At 41.4% G+C, this 22,562-nt stretch overlaps 1 protein-coding gene and 1 long non-coding RNA gene across 3 annotated transcripts in view; both read left to right on the top strand.

Annotated features, from left to right (window-relative positions):
- The window catches only part of LOC147173411 (uncharacterized), a 117,305-nt gene that overhangs the window by 34,414 nt on the left and 60,329 nt on the right, over nucleotides 1-22,562 (top strand). The window lies entirely within an intron of this gene.
- On the top strand, nucleotides 15,055-17,001 carry gas1a (growth arrest-specific 1a). The gene has a single exon (XM_086076333.1). The coding sequence runs from the start codon at nucleotides 15,558-15,560 to the stop codon at nucleotides 16,380-16,382; it is 825 nt and encodes a 274-aa protein (XP_085932459.1). The 5' UTR covers nucleotides 15,055-15,557; the 3' UTR covers nucleotides 16,383-17,001.

Below are 22,562 nucleotides of genomic sequence, written 5' to 3'. Positions count from 1 at the left end.
AGTATATTTCTATCTGTTTCCGTTTTGCAGCAATTAGCATTAAAATATAGCTAAGTTTCATCATTACTCACAAATCTGTTTAGAACTGTGGGTAAATTAGCTTGTTTGCAACATGGCTGATCTCTTATACTCTGCTGTCACCTGCTGGCCATTTTTGTAATAACTAACATTGCTTTAAGCATTCTGTTCAGTTCAGAGGCTGCATCAAAGTCTGTATGCTCTAGCATTAAAAACATAATTACAAAAAAAACCTTATAAATACGTTTTTGGGACCTTAGCAATATTTTAAATAGAACGTTTTTATACGTTTTGGGGAGCAAATGAGTTAATATTGTGTCCTCACAAAAGCGCAAGAAGAAGCAAAATATTTTGATGGTCACTAAACTTTTTTTCTTCTACTGTAGAACCATCTTTCCGAATTGTCCCGGAGGCGCTTGACTTTCCACTGTACTAGATGTTGATCCGTATCGGTGGATTAGCACTGGAATTCAGTTGAGTACTGCCAAAAGCCTTCAGGTCACGTTTGTGAAGGTGAACGAGTTAGCAGGCCCTCAAAGCATCATTAAAAAAAAAAAAAGTATCTTAAAGCAAGCCAGTGCACATCCGCACCTGCATTCCGATCAGCTGAGAGGACGGCCAGAGGGTGAGCGATCAGAAGGAAGGAGAGGACGGCACGGAATGAAGTCATCAACTTGTTGGATGTCGGACTCACCAACAGTCATTTGGGAGTTAGAGTACAGTGGCACCTTGAGATTCAAGTGACTTAGGAGTTTTTAGTCTACTCGATAAGCTGCAGTGTAAAGTGCAGGTCTGTTCACGATGTATTAGTTTCAATATTTCTAAAAGTTTTTTTTTCTTTCATTTATTTAGTATTTGAATGTTCAGAACTGGGACTCTCAAACTTTTTGAGTCCAAGGATTCCTTACAGTGGAGACATTTATTCCAAGGACCCTCTCATAATTGTAACATCGATGCAACCACTGGCCCAAACTATGAATCAACCAACACTTTATACTTGAAATGCGTTCATTTCAAAGGACTTATGCAAGTGCATTTTTCTCATCTCCGGTTACAGTGAGCAAGTGTGGGCAGTTTACGACTTTTGGAAAAAGACTAAACAAATTCCTTCGGGCCATCTCAGTCTTAAAGTAGTTTTTATTCAGAGTTTGATTTACTTCTTTGTATCTTAATAGAACATTTGAGAATTTGTTGGCTTCATTTAAAAGAACTGTTGCATCATCTCACTGTTGTGCTTGTGGGATTGTTCAACAAAGGTGTTGACTCATTAATTGCCTTTATTTTTACTCTGGTTCTGATCTGGTTTTGCTACACACTTGGTTGCTCACGCTAGGTAACATTAACGTCATTATCCAGCTCATTGGCTCTTTTACCCCAAAATAAGTAGCATGAAACAGCTCAAGCATCTCACAAGTCCATCAGAAGACTTTTGCCGCTTCATAATTGGGAGCCAAATCACTATGAAACTAAAGTGTCTTTAAAGGGCACTATTTTCATGCCGACTGGATACAGAAACTGTTTAAAAAAAAATCGATTCATATTTGTCAGTTTTTTTTATTTTTTATTTTTTTTTAAGGGTCAAATTCCCCCATTGGAATGAATGGTGGGCGACCAGGGGTCGAACTTCCTCATTGAAATGAATGGCGGGCGACCAAGAGGAAGAATATTTTTTTGGTTGACAATAATATATTATTTGCAGTCCCACTAGTCTAAATATGGTATTGCGGTTAATATTGCGTTAGTGGAATATGAGTTAAGCAGCAAAATCCAGCCGTTTTTAATCCATCTCAGGGGGCAACCATTTTGCCACCTGCTGTCTACTGAAGATGACATCAGTGTTGCTCAGGTATCAGGTAACAACCAATCACAGCTCAGCTTCAGAAAACAGGTGAGCTGTGATTGGTCATTGCCTGATCCCTAAGCAACTGTGATGTCATCTTCATTTTTCTTTTCTCCTGGAGAGCTTAGTATTGTTCATTCGGTAATTTTACCGATTTGACATGTCATCATCATAGCTCTCTTTTTATTTTTATTTTTTATTTTTGTGTATGTGCATGCATGTGAGTGTGTATTCATTAGTTCACCTAAAACCAAACACTTCAGAATCCAGCCAGAGTCGTGAGGCCGTCAGGAGACCCGAGGAAGGACCAAAGAAAAGAAAGGAAAGTGAAATCCAGCACGGACCAGACACCACCCACCGGGCCACCAACCAGAGTCCTTCACCAACCCCAGAAACATCTAAATTCCAACAAATCAGGGAGACCTCAAGAGACCAAAGGAAAGACTGAGGAAAGGAAGGAAGGAAGGACAGACGAAGCAGAGTGAGATCCACAGACACCAGCCTCCACCGATTCAACGACCAGAGGAAGAAGCAGATTGTGTCTGAGTTTCGATAGATGCTGGTGTGGTGGATCTGGCATGCATGAAAATCTCCACCAAAGAGGGGAGCCGTCGACCCCTGCCAGGACAGAGCAAGCGGAACACCTCAGGCCCCCCCCCCCCAGGCCACGGCAGCGCCAAGGGACAACCCCCGGGCCCCGCAAATTGCAACCGGCCGCAGAGCAAACCCAGGAGCAGGAGCGCCCCCCCCCCACCCCAACACGGCCCGCGCCCCCAACGCAGCAGGACGGGGCAATGCAGGCCCGCCAGGCACCCCACCGGTCCACAGCCCCCGCTCCCCCCACGACCCCCCAATTCAAGCATTAGACCGTGTTTGCCATGAATTCTGCTGGACCCATTCCAAAAACGAACCTGCATCTTGAGGAATTATAAGCGAGTCCACCGTAAGGATTTACAAGCTTCTGTCCGGATTCAAACTGTCGCTTGTTCAAAGTCCCCGCAAGCTGTTGCGCTGAGCAACCAGCCGACAGTCAGTGTGGCGTCTTTTTTGCTCCCGCTGCCATGTTAGGAGTGGAACAGGCCGAGCGAGTCGCAGCCAGGGAGTCGGCTTGTTTATCTTTGTCAGTTGTTCCTGCGATTTGAGCATCGCGTCATTTAACACGCAGTGAAAACTTTTCCTCCCGGGAGTTTACAGAAGAATCGCTCACTCATAATCAAACCTTTATTTATCTTTACACAGGGAGGAATATTATCTTCTCTTTTTGTTTATCTGTGCTCTAACCCAGTACGAAGTGTGCTCGGCCCCAACCTTTAGCGATGCGGCTGCCCGCTGGGAAGAAGCTATAAATTTCCGCCAAGGAGTCGTGACCCCGTGACTTGAAGTGACGTCTTTCGCTCCTACCTGACATTGCTGAATTAGCCCGCCGTCCTGATGGATTACCTGCGTTTGACCTCGGGTGTCGAATGCCATGAATCCGTCCAAAGTCATCTGGGGGCCCAGCAGAGTTATTGCCGGGCTGTTATCAGCCGAAAACAAGTTGTTGTGGTAAAACATCAGGGTTGAATTTTGCTGATGTGCTGGCAAAAAAGAGGAGGTAAAAAAAATGGGGAAATTCGGACTGTTGTCATGTCGGGCACGGCCTTGGCACATATCTGTTTGTGATTACTGATTACCGTGTATGACCTTTCCTCGCCAAGTGATTTGTGCTTCGAGTGTGTAACATGTGGATTGGTCACAGTAATCCACCCGGAGTCAAGAGTTCATGGAGGAATGATGCATCTCTGTTATGTTAGACATGTGCTTTTTATTTAGTCGCCAGGCCGCCTTATCAGCACTGCCGGGAAGCGAATGGGCCCCCGCAAATGTCTGCCGGGGACATTGGCAACTAGCGGTTGACTTTAAAAGGCATTCTCCCCGGTCTTGCGTTCTGTATCTTATCTTAACAAATGCTCATGTTTTGTTCAGGTTCTGAAACAATAGAACAGTGGTTCTTGAACTTTTTGAGTTGGTTATGATACAACAATGTACAACAAAAAAGGCTATTTCCTATATGGACAAAATATGTACAAAGTATGGGCTTTTAATATATTTTATTTTTCAGAATGATTTGTCAATGCATGAATAAAAGTTCAACAACAAAGGGTTTGAACCAAACATCAAAATAATCACATATTGTTTTTTTTTGTTTTTTTTTAATTCAAGTACGTCATACAACTGCTGAACAGTAAACCAACATTAAGTGCAAATATTTTGTGCATTTTTTTTCCACAAATATCACCTCACTCTAATATTATTGAGGTACTATGTTTGTCCTGCATGCATATCATTCCAAATCCGCAAAAGAAAATTAGGTCTACTCATTGTGGGTAGTATAAGACTTAGTCTACATGCAACTAAGACACATCTGCCATCTAGTGGTAAATGCTGATATTACAACTACAGTCGACGACTATTCACAGTTTGGCACACTCGAATTCGCATGGTCGCTGATTTGTATTAGTATTTTTCTATATTTTGTTCCCATTTTTTTCCAGTACTTTTCTACCAATTCTCATGGAAAACATATTGAATGTTTATCAGCATTTTTTTTAAAGAATTATTTGGGTCAGTAAACAACAATCTTTTTTTTTCTGTGGCTAATCAAGGGGGGCACTCAGTCCCCTCTAATTTAAATATGTAATTACTGTGTGTTTTTAGAAAATACAATATTTTAGACTGCTATATTTTTCTTTTCTTTTAAACACATTTTGTTTGGGGGTGGTAACAGATTTTTGACATTTTCATTCATTTCAATAAGGCAAGATTATTTAGGATACAAGTGTTTTAAGTCAGTGGTTCTCAAATGGGGGTACATGAAGGCACTCCAGAGGGTACGTAGGATTTTAAAATACATTTTAAAAGCAGCATTCATGCAAAAAGCCTTAAAAAAATGATTATTACATTTTGTAAAATATTTCAGGAAAAACTAAGTTAACAAAATACTTTTTATATTCAGTAGGCTATTCAATTTCATTGTCTAAAAACTAGTCTCTAATTTCTATGTGCACAAATCTTTATTTGTAACTTAGTTAATTGTTTCCTTTTTTTCTCAACTTTAAATGAAGTTCCAAAGTTTAATAAATCAGAAAATGATGGCACTGCACGTTTTTCAATTAACTCACGTCACTTAAATCAGCAATTTATCATAGATGAGGGTAGTTTTCATACCCTAGAAGTATGTAAACTTTTAAGCACAACTGTATAATAAATGTGAAAAACAATTGCTGACGACTTTACAGATTTCGTAACACTAGTGACAAATGAGAGAACACTGTACTGTATTCTTTATCCTCTGTGAAGAATGACTATATGAATCCCATTTTAGGCTGGCATCATAAATAAAAAAAATACATCAATGCATTTATATGCATTATTTATTTTTTCAGCATTTGCAGGCTGGCATGGTCTCTATCCCCCGCAAATAGCAGGGATCCACTTTATTACACTCTAAAAACAGTTGGGTTAAAAATGGACCGATCCGCTACTCGGGTCAATTAGGCCCAACTTTGAGTCAAGAAATTGTCCTATTAGTGTAAGAAAAAAACAACTTATAAATATTGGTCAGATCTTTTACTTGGGTCAAATAATTTGGTCATTTTGTATAAAACAACCAAGATAAAGTGGATCACTCCATTTTTTGATCCCTAATTGGGTTACTTTGGACCCAACTGTTTTTAGAGATATGGAGTAGCCATTGTGAAACAGAACGATCATCTTTTGACATTTAATCTTAATAATCCAGTGCCAGCAAAATTTTGGTGAGTTCATTTCCTCCTTAAGGCAGCTCTTTTAAACAACAGAGGCCATGAGCAGTTGATGTGTGTTGTTTGTAAATGGGCCTTGGAAGATTAAGACTTTAAAAAAATAATAATAATAAAATCATCATTAATCGGCCCGAGTATCCGACCAGTATTGATGCACTGGCGAGGAGGCTGGAATAAAGGCCTGTCTGTCTGTCTGTCCTGAACAGCTGCAGGAAGAGCAGCCCTTTTTGCCTTTCTTAGACATGTGGAAGCGAGTGTGTGCGCGCGCGAGTGCACTTACAGATGGGATGGAGGAGGGGAAGCAGAAAAAAAAAAAAAAGCTGACAGTTTGAACAGCCTGCCCACATCTGTTTATTTAGAAAAGAAAGCATTGTGTCATTGAGTTATTCTAACAACCTACTTGAGGGCCAGCGTTAGTCCCACAATGACGGCTTTTTAAATACACAGTTTACACTCCTATGAAGTGGCCTCATAACTGTGCCAAATGGGGGAACATGCTTGGGTTTCACATTCCCGCCCGCACTACTTGACGTCTCTATAGCCGAGTGCCATGCCAAAGGTTGGCCGGGGGGAGATCTACTGGGAGTCGTTCGGCCCCATTTGTTTTGGACTTGTGTGCCTGATCTTGTAAACTGGTACTTTTGGAGCTTTGAGGACGAGGACGAGGACGAGAGCATCCTGTGGGATTTATTGTGTTGAATTCCTTTCAAGTGAATGCATCAAGGCTGCGTTGCATCATGGAAAGACAAAGCCCGGAGATTTTTGACTCCATTCCAAGATTTGTCTTGTCTGATTGAAGCTTTTCAAGCATTCTCACCATTTTATACTCGGCATGTCAGAGGTCATGTGTTCAGTAAGAGGTCACGGTGACAGAGGCTAATGGTCACAACAGTGTCATGCGGGACGTGAGTGGTTGAGGGATGGCGGAGCCATATGCAGGAAAATAAGGCAGTGAAACGGGAATCAAGTGCAATATGAGGAACTTTAATGAAACATAGGGAAAAAGGTGAGCAGACAACCATGACTGGACGGGACTTGGCTGGACTGGTCGCCATGACTGGAACGTGACAGGACCTGATTTGCCTTGACTTGACTTGGTATGTAGCGGCTATGACTTGGCTGGGGCTACGGCTTGGCTGTGATGAAGACTGCATGGGTGTGACGAAGATGACGTGGCTGTGACGAAGACGAAGGCTTGGCTGTGACGAAGACGAAGGCTTGGCTGTGACGAAGACGACGGCTTGGCTGTGACGAAGACGACGGCTTGGCTGTGACGAAGACGACGGCTTGGCTGTGACGAAGACGAGGGCTTGGCTGTGATGAAGACGAGGGCTTGGCTGTGACGAAGATGAAGGCTTGGCTGTGACGAAGACGAGGGCTTGGCTGTGACGAAGATGACGTGGCTGTGACGAAGACGAGGGCTTGGCTGTGACGAAGACGAGGGCTTGGCTGTGATGAAGACGAGGGCTTGGCTGTGACGAAGACGACGGCTTGGCTGTGACGAAGACGACGGCTTGGCTGTGACGAAGACGACGGCTTGGCTGTGACGAAGACGAGGGCTTGGCTGTGACGAAGACGAGGGCTTGGCTGTGACGAAGACGAGGGCTTGGCTGTGACGATGACGAGGGCTTGGCTGTGACGAAGACGACGTGGCTGTGACGAAGACGAGGGCTTGGCTGTGACGATGACGAGAGCTTGGCTGTGACGAAGATGACGTGGCTGTGACGAAGACGAAGGCTCGGCTGTGACGATGACGAGACACGAACTTCCACGCATAACGAAGACAATGCACCCACACCGACTGGACAAACACAACAGACTAAATACACGAACGCTACAACAAAAAAAACCATAACAAACAAAAACCCAACCCCCACAGAACCGAAACATGACAAACAGCTTGTTGATGTAGTCGCATGCCCAAAAGCAGACTGTAGAGGTCTTTCTGTGTGTAACTCACCTGGTTTCAAAAAGCACTCCCCCTATTCCTCGGTACACCTGGCACACACACACACACACACAGTGGAAAGAAATTCACGAGCCAAAACGTTTCAGTCTCGAGTGGAGAAGCGGTGACGTTTTGTTGGACGATTGCTTGGACGCTTACCAGCACATTCAACTGATGGAAAGCCGATCAGGCGTTTCCAAGAAAATGAATGCACAATTTCAGTACCAAGAGCACACAATTGTTGGATTGTGGGCAGAAGCCGTTGCAATGATTATTTGCAGCGGCGTTTCCAAAAATGGGTCACAGATCAATTGGTTTTGGGTGTCAGAGTAAAATGCTGTACGTAGCAAGTAGGCACGCCATTTTTTATTTATGATTGTGGTATGTTGGTTGTCAACATACAGTGGATATTAAAGATTTACACACACCCAAACTTCAGGTTGTTGTGATATGAAAAAAAAAAAAAGGGGATGGGCAAGTACAGAAGGTTTTTGGTACTCGATACCAGTATCAGCTGCCCTGTTGTGAACGCTTTACGATCAATTAATTTCATGCAAAAAGAAAATGCTATATTGGGACATATAAAACCTCCTTGAAACGTATTTTGGGGAATTATACGTGCTAGTGTTATCGCTATTTAGTCTCGGTGAGTACTCAAGTTGAGTACTTGTAATGGTATCGCCTGAAAAAAAAAAAGTAACGACTTGAGAATCCCTAGAAAAAAATAATACCAAGATAAATTATTTCAAAACTTTTGCCACCATTATCGTGGCCTATAACCTTTACACCTCAATTAAAATCCGCCGCCATTGTGATCGTGTGTACGTGATCGGCATATGTTGATCAATGCCTTAAGCTGTTCATCAATTAATCGAAAACATAATTGACAGATTATTATTAGAAACTAATTTGTTAGTGAGCAGCTCTAAAATTGAAGAACGTGCAGATAATCCATTTGATCGGAATCGGTGTCGGCCGATGACGCTCATGGATAATCGGTATCAAAATCGGCAGCATAAAACCCTGATCGGAATATGAATACTTTTTGGCCATCATTCCAAAAAGAGACAATTGAACTGTGACATTGGAGAGCTTGTCACACAATTGAACTTTGAACTTTTACATTTTTTCTTTTATTTTTTTACAGATTTCTTTGATTCCTTTTTTTTTTTACAGAAGAAAAAATGTCCAACACTCTTTTGGGAAGACACACCAGATTCCTGTTATCAGAATAGAAGTTAACTTCCACTGTAAGATTGAGGTTTGCCGAGAAAGTAAATTACAGCGCATGATCCCAACCAATACCACAAACGGACATCTTTGTAGATACGACCGGATGCGGAAAAGTAAGGAAAATATTGCACTGATTCCTCTTTGCGAGACTTTTGGAATTTGGTTCAATCCCTTTTCCTGATCAAGCATTGACGTTCCCACTTTGACGGCTCTCGTTCTGAGAACTTGGAGCGGAAATGCTTTTAAGTGTCTTCCCATTTTTTCATTTGGACTCCAGATGATAGGAGTGGCTTTGTGGTTTCTCACTTACGGTTCGCTGCAAGTGTGCGCTTAGGAAGCACCCAAAGCGTGTGTTGTTTTGGGACAGTCTTAAGGTATTTCGTGCACAACAATGTTCAATGGACTGTATTAAATACGGGTCGGCGGGACTGGTGCCTATTTGACGTGATGGATGACTTTAATCATACTGATTAAAGAACCCTCGCGCACACAGTCCTTAGAACACTTCATTTAACACTAACCTCATTTAGTAAGGATTACGAAAAAGGGACACTTTGAATTTAAGATTTGCATTCAACTTGGGAAGTAATCACAGATGCCAGGTGGGTCGCATGCACAAGTGGAGTAACCGAGAGGTAGAATCGTGATCGTCAAACTCCCCCCGTCGTCTACCACATAGAAACGTTTTCATCTCGAATGCATCGTTCCGCGGTTCCAAGCTGAACAGCTCAGCGGAAATGTCCGGAACACGCCGAGACAAATTAACAGGCAGACATGAGAAAGGAAATGAATGCTTAATCTTGATTGGTTCTGTTCCAAATAACTTCTCACTTGCCGTTATCACTGCTTTGAAATCCCTCAGAGGAAGCAATTTGAATGGATGGTTCCTCCAAAGTCATTTCCTGTATTTGGATATTTCCGCACGGTGACGGGACGCCGCCGTCCGATAGCCGATAAGCTCCTCACGACACGGGCAGCCCTTGAGATCAAACGTTTTCTTATTTTAAAGCAATGATGACGCTTAAAAGGTCTCCAAACGTTACCCAAATATGCTACTCGCACCCTTTCACGAATAGCCATAACTTGTGATGTTTTCTAAAATATGATTTCTAATAGTAACTAGTAGGGGTGTGAAGACGAGTAGCTTGCGATTCGATCTGTATCACGATTCATAGGTCTCGGTTCGATTAATCCTGAAACGAATCTCTAAGTCAATTATTGCGATTATTTTTTTTTTTTTACTCAAATTTAGAAAATACTAATCAGCAAACTTGTACACTGTAAGATTTGTATGAAAATCTACTTCAAGCTTATAACTGGTGCAACGTATTTAACAAACCGGTTGCAACCCGTTTCATGTTTCATGAGTATTGAAATCAAATTTGAAGGCTTAATGTCCCATTAATATAACATTCTTCCATGTTTAAAATGTGAACCCTAATTCTTATTAACTCATTCACTGCCATTGACGGCTATAGACGTCAAAATTTCATTTGAAATATTTATGAAAACCTACAAAAAAATTTAACTGTACATTTAGAACAGATATAAAATGTGTGATTAATCGTGAGTTAACTAGTCATGTGATTAATTACAATTTTTAAAAAACATTATCGCCTGATGTCCCTTATAAAAAATAAAATAAAAAAAAGATTATTAAAAATTAGGGGTGTCAGACGATTAATATTTGTAATTGTAATTAATCGCATGACTTTAATAGTTAACTCACGATTAATCACAAATTTTATATCTGTTCCAAATGTACAATAAAAAAATCATACTCTTGTTAACAAAAGTGGGGAAAATTTTGAAACTAATAGAAATAGTTCAAATGAATTTTTGACGTCTATAGCCGTGAATGAGTTAGGACATTTTGTTGAATATTTCCATAAAAAATTGAGCTTTAAAAATCGATTCGGCTGCATATTGAATCGATACGAGAATTGTGCGCTGTAATATCGCGATATATTGCCGAATTGATATTTTTTTTAACACCCCTAGTAACAATCTCAGCAGAAATTGCTTTTGAATGTTGAAAAGCTGAATGCTAAGATTTGAATGCATGTGCTTATGAAGTAATTAAAAAAATATGTATGTGAAAAATACAAATTTTTAATTGTACTTAAATGACAAATGAATAAAAAGAAAACTTTTGTCAGTTGGTATTGAAGCATCAAACGTACTCAAATGTGGTCCAAGCGGGGTTTGAACGCAGGTTCTCCGTGTTGGAAGGCAAACGCTCTAAGCACTGACCTAACTTGACTTGTTCAAAATCATGACTAATGGCGTATCTATTTTTTGAAAAGTGTCACTTGATGCTGAAAGCTAACATGCATTTAATCATTTTAGAGAAATGTATAATCCATTTCCTGATATGATAATCAGTTGGTATACATGTAAAAGTTAGACTTAGCATAACATCCATGGATATATTTGCAATGTGCAGTCGGAGGTGGGATTCGAACCTGCAACCTCCTGGTTACTGGATAATGCTCTTTACCAACTGCTCCAAATGCAATGATGATCAGTTGTGAAAGTTGTACTTAGAAAAGGTTCGATATCAGTCCCATTGAATTGGAGTTGGCTCAATTCTCAGTGCAGCACATCTGGTTTATTCATCATACAGATGTTGGCAAGGACCAAAGTATTGGAAGATTCCATCACCCCCCCCCCCCTTTAACTTTGGGATAAAAGATTTGTGGCATTTATAGAAGCCTTTTCTTCCCAAAAACTATTTTCACCCGAGTTGTAGCATTCGATCAAGTTTTGTACGCTACTTGCACAATCAAACATTTCGGAACCCTTGCAATGTTAACACTAAGCTATCCAGGGTCAGTATGGTTCAGACCTGATCACGCTTGTTCCCACAGTTGTGCTATGTGATGGAATGACGATTAGCTGCGTCAGTTTTGTGAAAATTGTGACATCTTAGGAAAATGCAAAAGGACTAGACATTGCGATATAGTTCCATATTTACATACCATCTTAGCAACAAGCTAAAAAAAAAAAAAAGTTGCTAAAAATGTTGCAATTGGGGTGAATGAGGTGAATTTGATTTGTTAACGAAAATTTGTGCGGAATTTGGGGAACAAAAAGAGGAACAGAATTAATTGCTGGAACAGGGTGTGCGGGTGGTAGTATGCCTGGTGAGCAAAGGTAGGATGAGAGGTCTTGCAAGTGAGTATTTTATTGACAAACGTGGACTCGTAGTGAAGAGAGGTCCAATCAACGAGGAAGTAACTGGTCAAACGATTTAGTTGTTTACAATTTAGACTGTTAAAACACAACAACAAATGAATGGCTGGCCTGAATTGTGACTCTGGCCTTAACTCATTCACTGCCATTGACGGCTATAGACGTCAAAAATTCATTTGAACTATTTTTATTAGTTTCACATTTTTTTCCACTTTTGTTAACAAGAGTATGAAAACCTAGATATTTTTATTGTACATTTAGAACAGATATAAAAATTGTGATTAATCGTGAGTTAACTATTAAAGTCATGCGATTAATTACAATTACAAATTGTAATCGTCTGACACCCCTAATTTTTAATAATATTTTCTTCTTTTTTTTATTAGGGGCGTCAGGCGATTACAATTTTTAATTGTAATTAATTACATGACTTCACTAGTTAACTCGCGATTAATCACAAATTGTATATCTGTTCTAAATGTACAGTAAAATAAAAAATTCTAAGTTTTCATACTCTTGTTAACAAAAGTGGAAAAAATGTGAAACTACTAAATATTTCAAATGAATTTTTTACGTCAATAGCCGTCAATGGCAGTGAATGAGTTAAAAGCACTCGAAACTGCGACCGTGTTGATGTTTGGAAATCTTCTTCCGACGCTTCCCCAAGTTCCGTTCTTTGTGCTGGAGGGACTGCTGAGGTATTGGGTTGCCAGAATCCATCATTTTGAACGAGTTGGGACCTTGGAGGGGCGCCAGCAGCGTCGCCGCTAGCCAGCCGTAACTGACATTGAGTGCATTGTTTGCAGCGGGAAGCCGGGTGCCGTGGCCTAAAGGTACATTCCACAGATCCGAAACACAAACAGTCTTTGTGCCCCGGCTGCTCCCCTTCCCTGACTCCCTCATCCACATCAAGCCTCCGCAGCTAAACGGCCTCCTCCGGCTCGTGTGTCAACATGTGGGCTATCGTTTTACTCGCGTCCCATACACACACACACGCATGCATACACAGCGCACACTCGTTTGTCATGTGGATGGTGACAATGTCGGTCTCTTTGAGAGAGACTGGGAAATCACGACGGTTTCTAAAGCAAATAGTATTCGCGTTTTATTGACCTTTTATGCTTTTCAGATTGGAATCAGGTCAAATTAACTGTTATTGAGTATACACAATTAACAGAATTGCAGATCCCAGCTTGTCAATATTAGCAAACATTTTTCATGCATCCATATATGTAATTACATTTGTGAATTATTTTTTTAAATTCCTGTTAAAATGTATAGATAGATAGTAGGGGTGTGCCAAAAAAATCGATTCTCAGTTAGTACGATTCCGAATCTAATTTAAATGTCCCCAAATCGATTTTATACTGTCTTGCCATTCTTTGTGTGTGCCTTTATTGGGAGCGCTGTTCATGTTGTACCTGGTTTGGCCACTGAGGGGCAGTGTGGTTCCACGCAGTCTAATACACTGTTAAGTTGTAGCCACATTAGAGAGTAGAAGGAAAAAGTCACGATCAAGTTATTCCAATAAAAGTTGTCTTTTTGCAGTGTGGAACCGTTGAGTGATAAAAGTGCCGCGAGTAGCGCGCTAATTAGCATTAGTGAGTCAGACTGGAGTAGATCATTACGATTCTTTGCACATCTATAAGTTGAAGCAAAAATCAGTGTCAATTAAATCATTTTGAGGCAAAAATCGTTCTTAACCGAAAATCGATTCTGAATCGAATCGCAGGCCCAAAAATCGGAATTGAATCGAATCGTGAGACATTCAAAAATTCCCACCCCTAATAGACAGACAGACAAGAAAATAAAGCAAAAAAACTATTTTGAATACTGGGGCATAAACTTTTTGTTTTCTTTTAATATATATTTTTTCCTTTTTGCTGGGATCGAACCCGCATTCATGTCTCTGGTTTGGGAGCACAACACGTTACCAGTGAGCTTAAAACTCTGGCTTGCCCATGCAGCTCAGCACTATATTTGAATGCTCAAGAAGTGAGGGAGTGAAGTACGTAAAAAGTTGACCTAATGGTTTTTTGTTGTTGTTGTTGTTTTAAAGAGGCATAAAAATAATAACATGCATACACACAACCTGACTTTTCTCGAATCGAATCTCGCAATCGACTTGGGAGCAGTCCGCGGTCCACCAGTCTCCGCTAACAGCACGTTGCACTCCGCCTCCCATTTGTCACGCAACACGTCAGTCAGATTCAACACATGCTAATTGGTTCCGTGTAGAATGATGAAAAACTGGACATTTTCATGAATTTGTAAACCTGCTTTGTAACCTGAACAGGATGTAAAAAAAAAAAAAAAGTGGACTTGACAGGGCAAAAGAGAACATTTGATCACCCTACGGTAGCTAGATGGCTAGCAAAAGATTGATAGCGATACACTAGCCATATATTGATAGCCATAAGCTAGCGATAGATAGATAGATATGGTCTAAAGTTAACAGTACTGCTCATCACCAAAAGAAAAACATACCTACAGTGAAACGTGGCAGTGACATCGTCAAGCTTTGGGCCTGTTTTCCATCCATCCGTTATCTGAACCTTCAGCTGGAATTGGGACAAGGTCGGACAAATTGGGGGAGTGTCAAATAGCAGTCAGTCTTAACATAAAACCTTCAGGCTTCTGCAATAACCTTAAAAAAAAAAAAAGTTTTATGATTGTCTCAGTATTTATAAGCAGCCGTTCAACGGTTCCAATAATGTAGGTTGCAGAGTTATTGATTACACAGCGCAAAGGTTCAAGTCGGCAGGATTAAAAAAGCAAAATATCGCACAATTGTGTCTCACAGAGTGTGATGTACTTTTCGGGGGATCACCAAAGCAAGGAAAAGCTGGTCCAGACAATGAATTGAATTGAAAGAGTAGTAAGTAACCTCAAGCCTTAAGTTTTGTTGTCCCCCCCCCGCCCCCTTTCCTCCCCCTTCCTCCCGCTGGGCCGAACTCCCGCCCTCCACACGTCAAAGCCACAACAAGGAGGGGGGGCAACAACCAATGAGCTGCTGCGGGCTCCCGAGTGGAGAGGGGCCGGGGAACTCGCACACAAAATGCCCAAAGGCGAGAGAGAGCGCTGGACCACTTTGCGACCTATAAGTCTTGTTGTTTTCTCCTCCTCCTTTGCACAAGTTTGTTTGCGCTCCCGAGCGCGCACGCACTCTCGAAAGATCTCGACGCGATCCACTTGGAGGACTTTTGGGGAGGACTTATCGTTCTTTTTTTGTTGTTCTCCGAAGGTCCGGGCGGTGGTGGTGGAGAGGAAGTGGGGCAAGGGGGGGTGCAATGGAGCGCTGAGATGGAATGATTTGTCCACTAAAAAGTCGTCCCGCAAACAACTTTGGGCGTCTCGTGTTTTTGGATAAATGGGCACGCGGAGTGTTCGCGCCGCCGGGATTCCACGGCAGCCTGTTGAACGGGCTCACATTTTCGGATTAACGTTCTCGGGAGTGGGGTTCAAGTTTGCCTTATGACTCTGCTGTGAGTTTTAGCGTCCACCACACACGGTAGCCACCATGGTAACCTTCGGCGCGCCGGCGCCGGCTCTGGCTCTGGCTCTGGCTCTGGCTCGGACCCTCCGCTGCTCGCTCGGCCCACTAACGTGCGTGCTTTTGCTGGCGGCGCTGTCCGCCGCCTCTCCCACCCACGGCCGCAGACTTGTATGCTGGCAGGCCATCCTCAGCTGCCAAGCGGAGCCCGAGTGCAATTACGCGTACGATCACTACATGCGCGCCTGCGCGCCGGTCCTGAACGGCGACAGGAAGAAGTGCCCCAGCCATTGCATCTCGTCCCTGGTGCAGCTCAACTTAACCCGCAACGGACCCGCGCTGGAGGACTGCAGCTGCGGCCACGACGCCTTGTGCACGCGCACCAAGCGGGCCATCGAGCCCTGCTTGCCCCGGACTACCAGCTCGGGCTGCACGGCGGCCCGGGTCCAGTGCCTGAGGGACCAGCAGTGCAGCTCCACCATGAGCGACTACATGAAACACTGCGGCCATCTTTTCAGCAGCTCCGTGTGTACCGACGCGTGCCGCAAAGTGATCGACAAAATGCGCAAAATCCCCAAGGGCCAGCAGCTGGACACTTGCATGTGCGACGGCGACGAAAGGACCATCTGCGAGGTTGTCAAGAGCAGGATGAAGCAAGGCTGCTTCGACGCGCCGGAGCCGGAGGAGAGCAGCGGCGGCTCCCACGATGGCTATGACGCGGAGGACGACGAGGACTACGCCGACTCGGACTACAGGTTCGAGACGGAGAGCGGAGCCTCGCTCCCCGACGTCCACCGGGTTTGGACCCTGCTGCTGCTGGCATCCATTTTGGCCCTGTGGCCCTTCTTTTGATCATCAGCGGGAGGGGAGGACTGCGTGGACCTTTTGAATACAGACTTTAGTGGATTCTATTTTCTATGCAAATGGCACCAGAGGGATACTTTTGTAGCTCACACTCACCATATGCTCGACTCACACGTGAGACTGTTTTTTTGAGTCCAGCAGCAGTGTTTAAATCCACATATGCTGTGCACTGCCAAACTTTTTCAGTTTTTGTTCTTCTTCTTTTTTTTTTTTTTTAAAAGCTATTTTTATATGACTGACTATTGCCTTTTTGGGCATCTGATTTACAAGTATTTAATGCTGGAATCTAAAAAAAAAAATATGTACATAAAAGAAGGGTTAAAGAGGAAATAATTTATTACATGCCAACTAGTCACATCCAAATGTTCGTCGTGTGAATAAAAGACTGAGAATTCCAGCTTTAAAGGGAAGTTATTATCGTCTGTATTCTCTTGTACATTGTATACATGTGTATAGCTGATATCGATTTGAGAATCCTCTATGGTGCGGGCTATGTGCTGATTTGTTGATTGTGTGTAGCCTATAGAAAGAAATGTCAAAATCCACTGTATGGTTGCCTTAATGATATACTTTTATAAAAGGCATAAAGGAAAACTTGAATACATCATCCTTGACTGTGACTTGTTTTTAACGGTGATTTAATACTTTGGGATAAACTCCCTATTTCACCTAAAAGTTGGGTCAAACTAAACGGGGGCGCTTTTGGGAAGTACAATGCAATCAATCAAATAGCTCGTCTTGAGAGAATGTCAAACTGTTTTGTATATTTGCTCGACGTCATCAGACGTGACCATTCACTGTGTCATAGACCCTCCTTTAATGTTGAGGGTTAGCCTAATGACCCACTATGTCTTGATTTAGCCGGCTGTTGTCAAACGCAACTGTCACCATAAATCAGCAAAACGCCCCCGTGTCCCTCGACCTCACTCTCGGTATCAGTCTTGGCAAACTTACGGTACATGTTTGACAATTTCACAAGGAAAGTCAGGATCTGAGCCACTGTAATGGCGCCATCCATCCATTTTTTTCTGTAGCACTTGTCCTCAGAAGGGTCACGGCCGAGCTTGATCCTAACCCAGCTGATTTTGGCCCCGGGGGGCGGGGTAGACCCGGGTGCTGGTTGACAGCCAATCACATGCTGGGATCACAGTGAAACGTTACACTACTAGTATAGACTCAACCACTGCAGCATCAGTGACGTAATGTTGATCTAATAATTGGAAACGTCAATTTATAGAGGAAAAAACATTCACTCATATTTGCACTGGTACAAAAAGAAAATTCACAGGGAAAATATGAAGGCTGAGATCAGAACCGGGATCCTTTTGACTGCGAGGCAGACGGTGCTCACCGTGTAATTCTGACGTAATAGCCCAAGTCATTCTTTGACGTGTTTGAGAAACAAAAACACAGCAAATGATAAAACTCGAGAAAAAAGTGGATAATTTTAACCTGGATTAAAAAAAAGACACAATTCCTAACGAGCACATTCGTACTTTTTAATGATATTGTGATAGTAAAAATTTTATAGTTGGATGATATTGGAAAAATATTGAATGATTTGGAATGATATGAAATGAAACGGAATGATACAGAATGATGTGATCTTGGTAAAAAAAAAAAAAAAGTGGAATTTTTGGTAATTATTGTGGAAATGTTGAAAATGGTTCCCAGGTTGACTTGAATGAGCTGACATTTTGAATTTTGAACGGGAATGATGTGAGTCAGTTTTTTTTATTGTGTCAGTCAGAATGAATAGGACTTTTTTTGGTGCAAAAAAATGTCATTGCAGGAAAACTGTACATTTTTGGAATGATATACATATTAGCCCGCATGGCGTGCATTTTTAGGTTAAGTTGGAATGTTGAGAATAGGTTGAAAAATGTGAAAGGAGAAACACTAAATATATATAAATATTATGGAAATTTTAGTGTATTGTTTGAGAATTGTGCATTAAACAACCCTTGGCATTAATCAGTAACAAAAAAAAGGTCATTTTCAGTTTCATAAAAGTACGCAAATGTGGTCCAAGCGGGGTTCGAACCCAGGTACTCCTTGGTGGATGGCAAATGCGCTAACCACTGAACTAATGTGACTTGTTTGAAATCAGTTGGTCAGTTAGCTGGTATACATGTATATCACTTAGCATATTGGCCATGGATATATTTGCAAAGTACAGTCCAAGGTGGGATTTGAACCCACAACCTCCTGGTTACTGGACAATGAATGCACTTTACCAAATGCACCACTGAGCAGTATCAGACAGGTGATATAATGATGATAAGTTGTATGTATGGAAGTGGGTGTGGAAAGTGGGACTTAGAAGAAGTTCAATGTCTGTCCCATTGAAAATGAATGGGGAAAAGTTGATATTTAACTCATTCACTGCCATTGATGGCTATCGACGTCAAAAATTAATTTGAACTTTTTCTATTAGTTTCACTTTTTTTCCCCACTTTTGTTAACAAGAGTATGAAAACCTAGAAAAAAATATTGTACATTTAGAACAAATATAAAATTTGTGATTAATCGTGAGTTAACTAGTGAAGTCATGCGATTAATTACGATTAAAATTTGTAATCGCCCTAATTTTTAATAATCTTTTCCTTTTTTTTTTAAATAGCGTCAGGCAATATATTTTTAAAATTGTAATTAATTGCATGACTTCACTAGTTAACTCACGATTAATCACAAATTTAATATTTGTTCTAAATGTACAATAATTTTTTTCTAGGTTTTCATACTCTTGTTAACAAAAGTGCAAAAAAAAAAATTAAACTAATAGAAATATTTCAAATTAATTTTTGACATCTATAGCCGTCAATGGCAGTGAGTGAGTTAATGTTTAATTGTCCGAATACTATAAGTAATGTGAAATCAGACGATATATATATATATATATATATATATATATATATATATATATATATATATATATATATATATATATATATATATACCCTGAATTTTTGTTGAAATTTGAACGGTGTAAATCGGAAGTATTATGTGGGAGTTGTTACACGGCAAAAAAGTGAGGAAAATAAAAATCACGTCTTCCTTCAATAATCATATGAATCCCTTGTTGAGTGTTTACATGCAACTATAATGCACGTCTACAACTGTTTGTTGACGTCCTCGGTCAATGATCTGCGGAAAAATGTTTTATTTCCAAGGAGGTGGGGGTGCTGGAGGACCCTCGAGCTGAATGGATGGAGGAGAAGTCGAGTGGCATCTTTGTGATGGTAATGTTAAGCACATAATAGTTGAGCGGAACAATGGCGAGGCACTTCATTCTTTCAGGCCGGCTTGACACCTCTGGAGAGGCGAGCGGCGGGGAAGCATGTGGGAACGATCTTGCCTCTGCCTCCAAATCCTGGCAAGAGATGCTTTTGTGAAATGATCTTTTTCCATGAGTAATTGCCATTTCTGCCTCCATGTGACGGTGCAACAAAAAACGTAGTGAAAAGGCCGGTTTTGTCGCCAATGTGTTCTTTAATGTTGTGTGCGTCAGAAAAGTCCCCTCGCAAAAAGTTTCCCCGGCATCGTGCGGTATCAGCGTGCAGTCCGCCGTGCAGTGTTCCAGCAGGAGAAAGGCTCAGGAGCCCAGCATGTCCTCCCCTCCTCCTCCATTCTCCTCCATTCTCCTCCTCCTCCTCGTCTTTATTTTGCCTCTCACACTCACACAAGCAGATTCGACACTTATAGGAAAAAAAGCACAGCATGCACATAATAATGTGCAGGGTGTAAATGGATGAACGTGGAAAAAGGAAAAACCTTAAAAAACAAAACTGCTCTGGTTCTCGTCATGAAAATGGAAATGAACTTGCAGTTAAGTCCAGAAGTTGGACTGAGTTACACTTAAGGCCTTTATTCTACTATTTGAACTAAAACTAGACAAAGTGGAATTTCTGCAGAATTTGCGTGGGAATGCTGAATGCTATTAGCTAAATGCTATTAGCTGAATGCTAAGATATAAATGCATGTGCTTAAATCATTTCAGTGAAATTATAATCGATTTCCTGATATGATAGTCAGTTATTGTAATCGATTTTTGGTTAGATGTGTTTTTTATTTTAGAGGTTTCACAAACATTTCAATTGCAATTTGGGAGTTACGGGAAGGTGTTTCCAATTTTAGGAATCAAAAGTATTTTGACACCACTGTAGCACAACTGCAAAAATAACACCCACTTTGGATGACACCCAGGGGGCACTAAACCCCTTGACCCCCACCCCCATGTAAAGGGAAAAAAATCCTTTAAAAAAAAGAATAAATTGGAGAGATTTCAGATAATCTACAATACCGAAATAATCTATTTCAAGCCTTAGCTGTATCTGTTAAAATCAGTCTTTATCAATTAGTTTTTGCTATGTCCCCCCCCCCCCCCAAGGAGGAAGAAAATATTTTTGTCCCAAACTCTCTCAATAGTAGAATTTTCATTTGTCTGTAAAACTGCTGTCAGAACGCGTCTGCAGAGGAGCTAATACGGCCACTGCCACCTACTGTAGTGGATGTGCAATTACACTTTATATTAAAAAAAAAAAGTTTAAAAAACAAAAATGCATACAGTATTCCCTGGGGTCCCAACCGCTTTTCCTGGCATTGCTGCCCTGGGGGCCCGCTTCTCAATTTGAGAAGAACTGGATTAAATGGTAGTCAGCACACAGATGCCACCATTCAAAGTGACTTTAGTTAACCCCAAATCAAATTTCAAATGTTCTAGTAGCGTTCCCAGGTATTTGTTGTTGATTCAGAAGCACTTTGAAAAGTGTCTGGTGTTTGCTGACTACCATTTAACATGAGCGATTGGTTCATTCTGAACACGGCCACAGGGTGTGCACACTTTTGCAATGATATTATTTCAAGTGTTCATTTTTACTTTCCGTCTTGATAATTTGTTTTAAGCGGTACATGTTATAGATCACGTAATGGTGGAAGAAGTTTTTGATTATTATTATTTTTTTTAATAAAACCTCCCGTTTGAACAGGGGTGTGTAGACTTTTTACATCCACTGTATGTTAACATCAGTTTTTTTCGTTCTCTCTCGGCCGCCCAACCGAAACGACCCGCACTTCACCACCCGTGCGGATGTCCTCGCCCCCCCCTCACCTCCAGCGCACCGTCGCAGGTCAATGTTTACAAAACCGCAGTGGTCTCTCGCCGTCGATGTTGCGGTTGGAAGCCGCATGCGGGCCTGCTTCTAATAAAGAACTACAATAATCCCCGCGACCATTTTGTCAAGCAAGTCGGAGCTAAAATTCATGTTTTCGTTTGGATCCCGGCTCAATAAGTTAGCCTGAGGACAAGGCAAAAATAATTACGACGACTTTATTACTCATAGGGATACTCTACCACATGGAATGTTTAACCTTAGCCCCACTTTTGCTTGCAGTGTTTCCACTTAAGTCTTGGCATCTGCTTGGGGTGACGTTTTTTTCCCCCCTCGTTGAGGTAAATGAAAAACTGACATGGAATGTGATCTCAGCAGGAGCTTTTGCCCCCCTCTCCCCAAAAACTCCAAAGTGTTCCAGTTTGTTCTCTTAAAATGATTCCTGCGTCCGCATTGTGGCTTGCGTTTTTACTTTTAGGAGTACTCGCCTATAATCCGTCAAAAGGTCAGAGCTTCTCAACTGCAGTCCTCGTGTCAGTTTTTCCATACTCATTAATCTTTATTGGAAGGTCAGCTGAACCTATAAAGTCAAATACAAATATGGAAGTTGAATTGCAGTTGGGGGGGAAAAAAATGCAAATGACTGAATGATTAAGCATGATATCACGAGAGCCAGAGGTGAGAGTGAGTCATCATGTGCAAATCTCAAGGCAGGGATCCTGGAGGTTAACGTAAATTATTTTAAGCTAAAAACGAAAAAAATATATGTTTAAATAAAATAAAAAAGTGAATATGAGACTCGGTAAAGCGCTTTACCAAGCGCTACTTGGTCAAGTGATATATAAGTGCACTCCATTGACCAATTGAATTGAATGATAACGTGCTAGCTAAACTGTGACGTTAGCTTACCTGTCTTTGTGGGGTTTGCAGTGATGAATGAAAGTTAGACGTTGTGTTTTCATTCTGTGAGTTGCAAACTATTGACTTCATTTTGCCAATGTGATTGACCAGATAATTCAATTCAAATGGAGCCACTCCCATCACTGTTGATGCTTCA

Source organism: Leptonotus elevatus, chromosome 5 (genome assembly GCF_054856555.1).
Source record: "Leptonotus elevatus isolate MCC_2025b chromosome 5, RoL_Lele_1.0, whole genome shotgun sequence".
NCBI classification, from domain to species: Eukaryota; Metazoa; Chordata; class Actinopteri; order Syngnathiformes; family Syngnathidae; genus Leptonotus; species Leptonotus elevatus.
This window is presented reverse-complemented; position numbering and strand designations above follow the sequence as displayed.

What these genes read in the sequence shown, in the direction of transcription:
- gas1a (XM_086076333.1), top strand. Translation starts at nt 15,558, where the DNA reads ATGGTAACCTTCGGCGCGCCGGCGCCGGCTCTGGCTCTGGCTCTGGCT.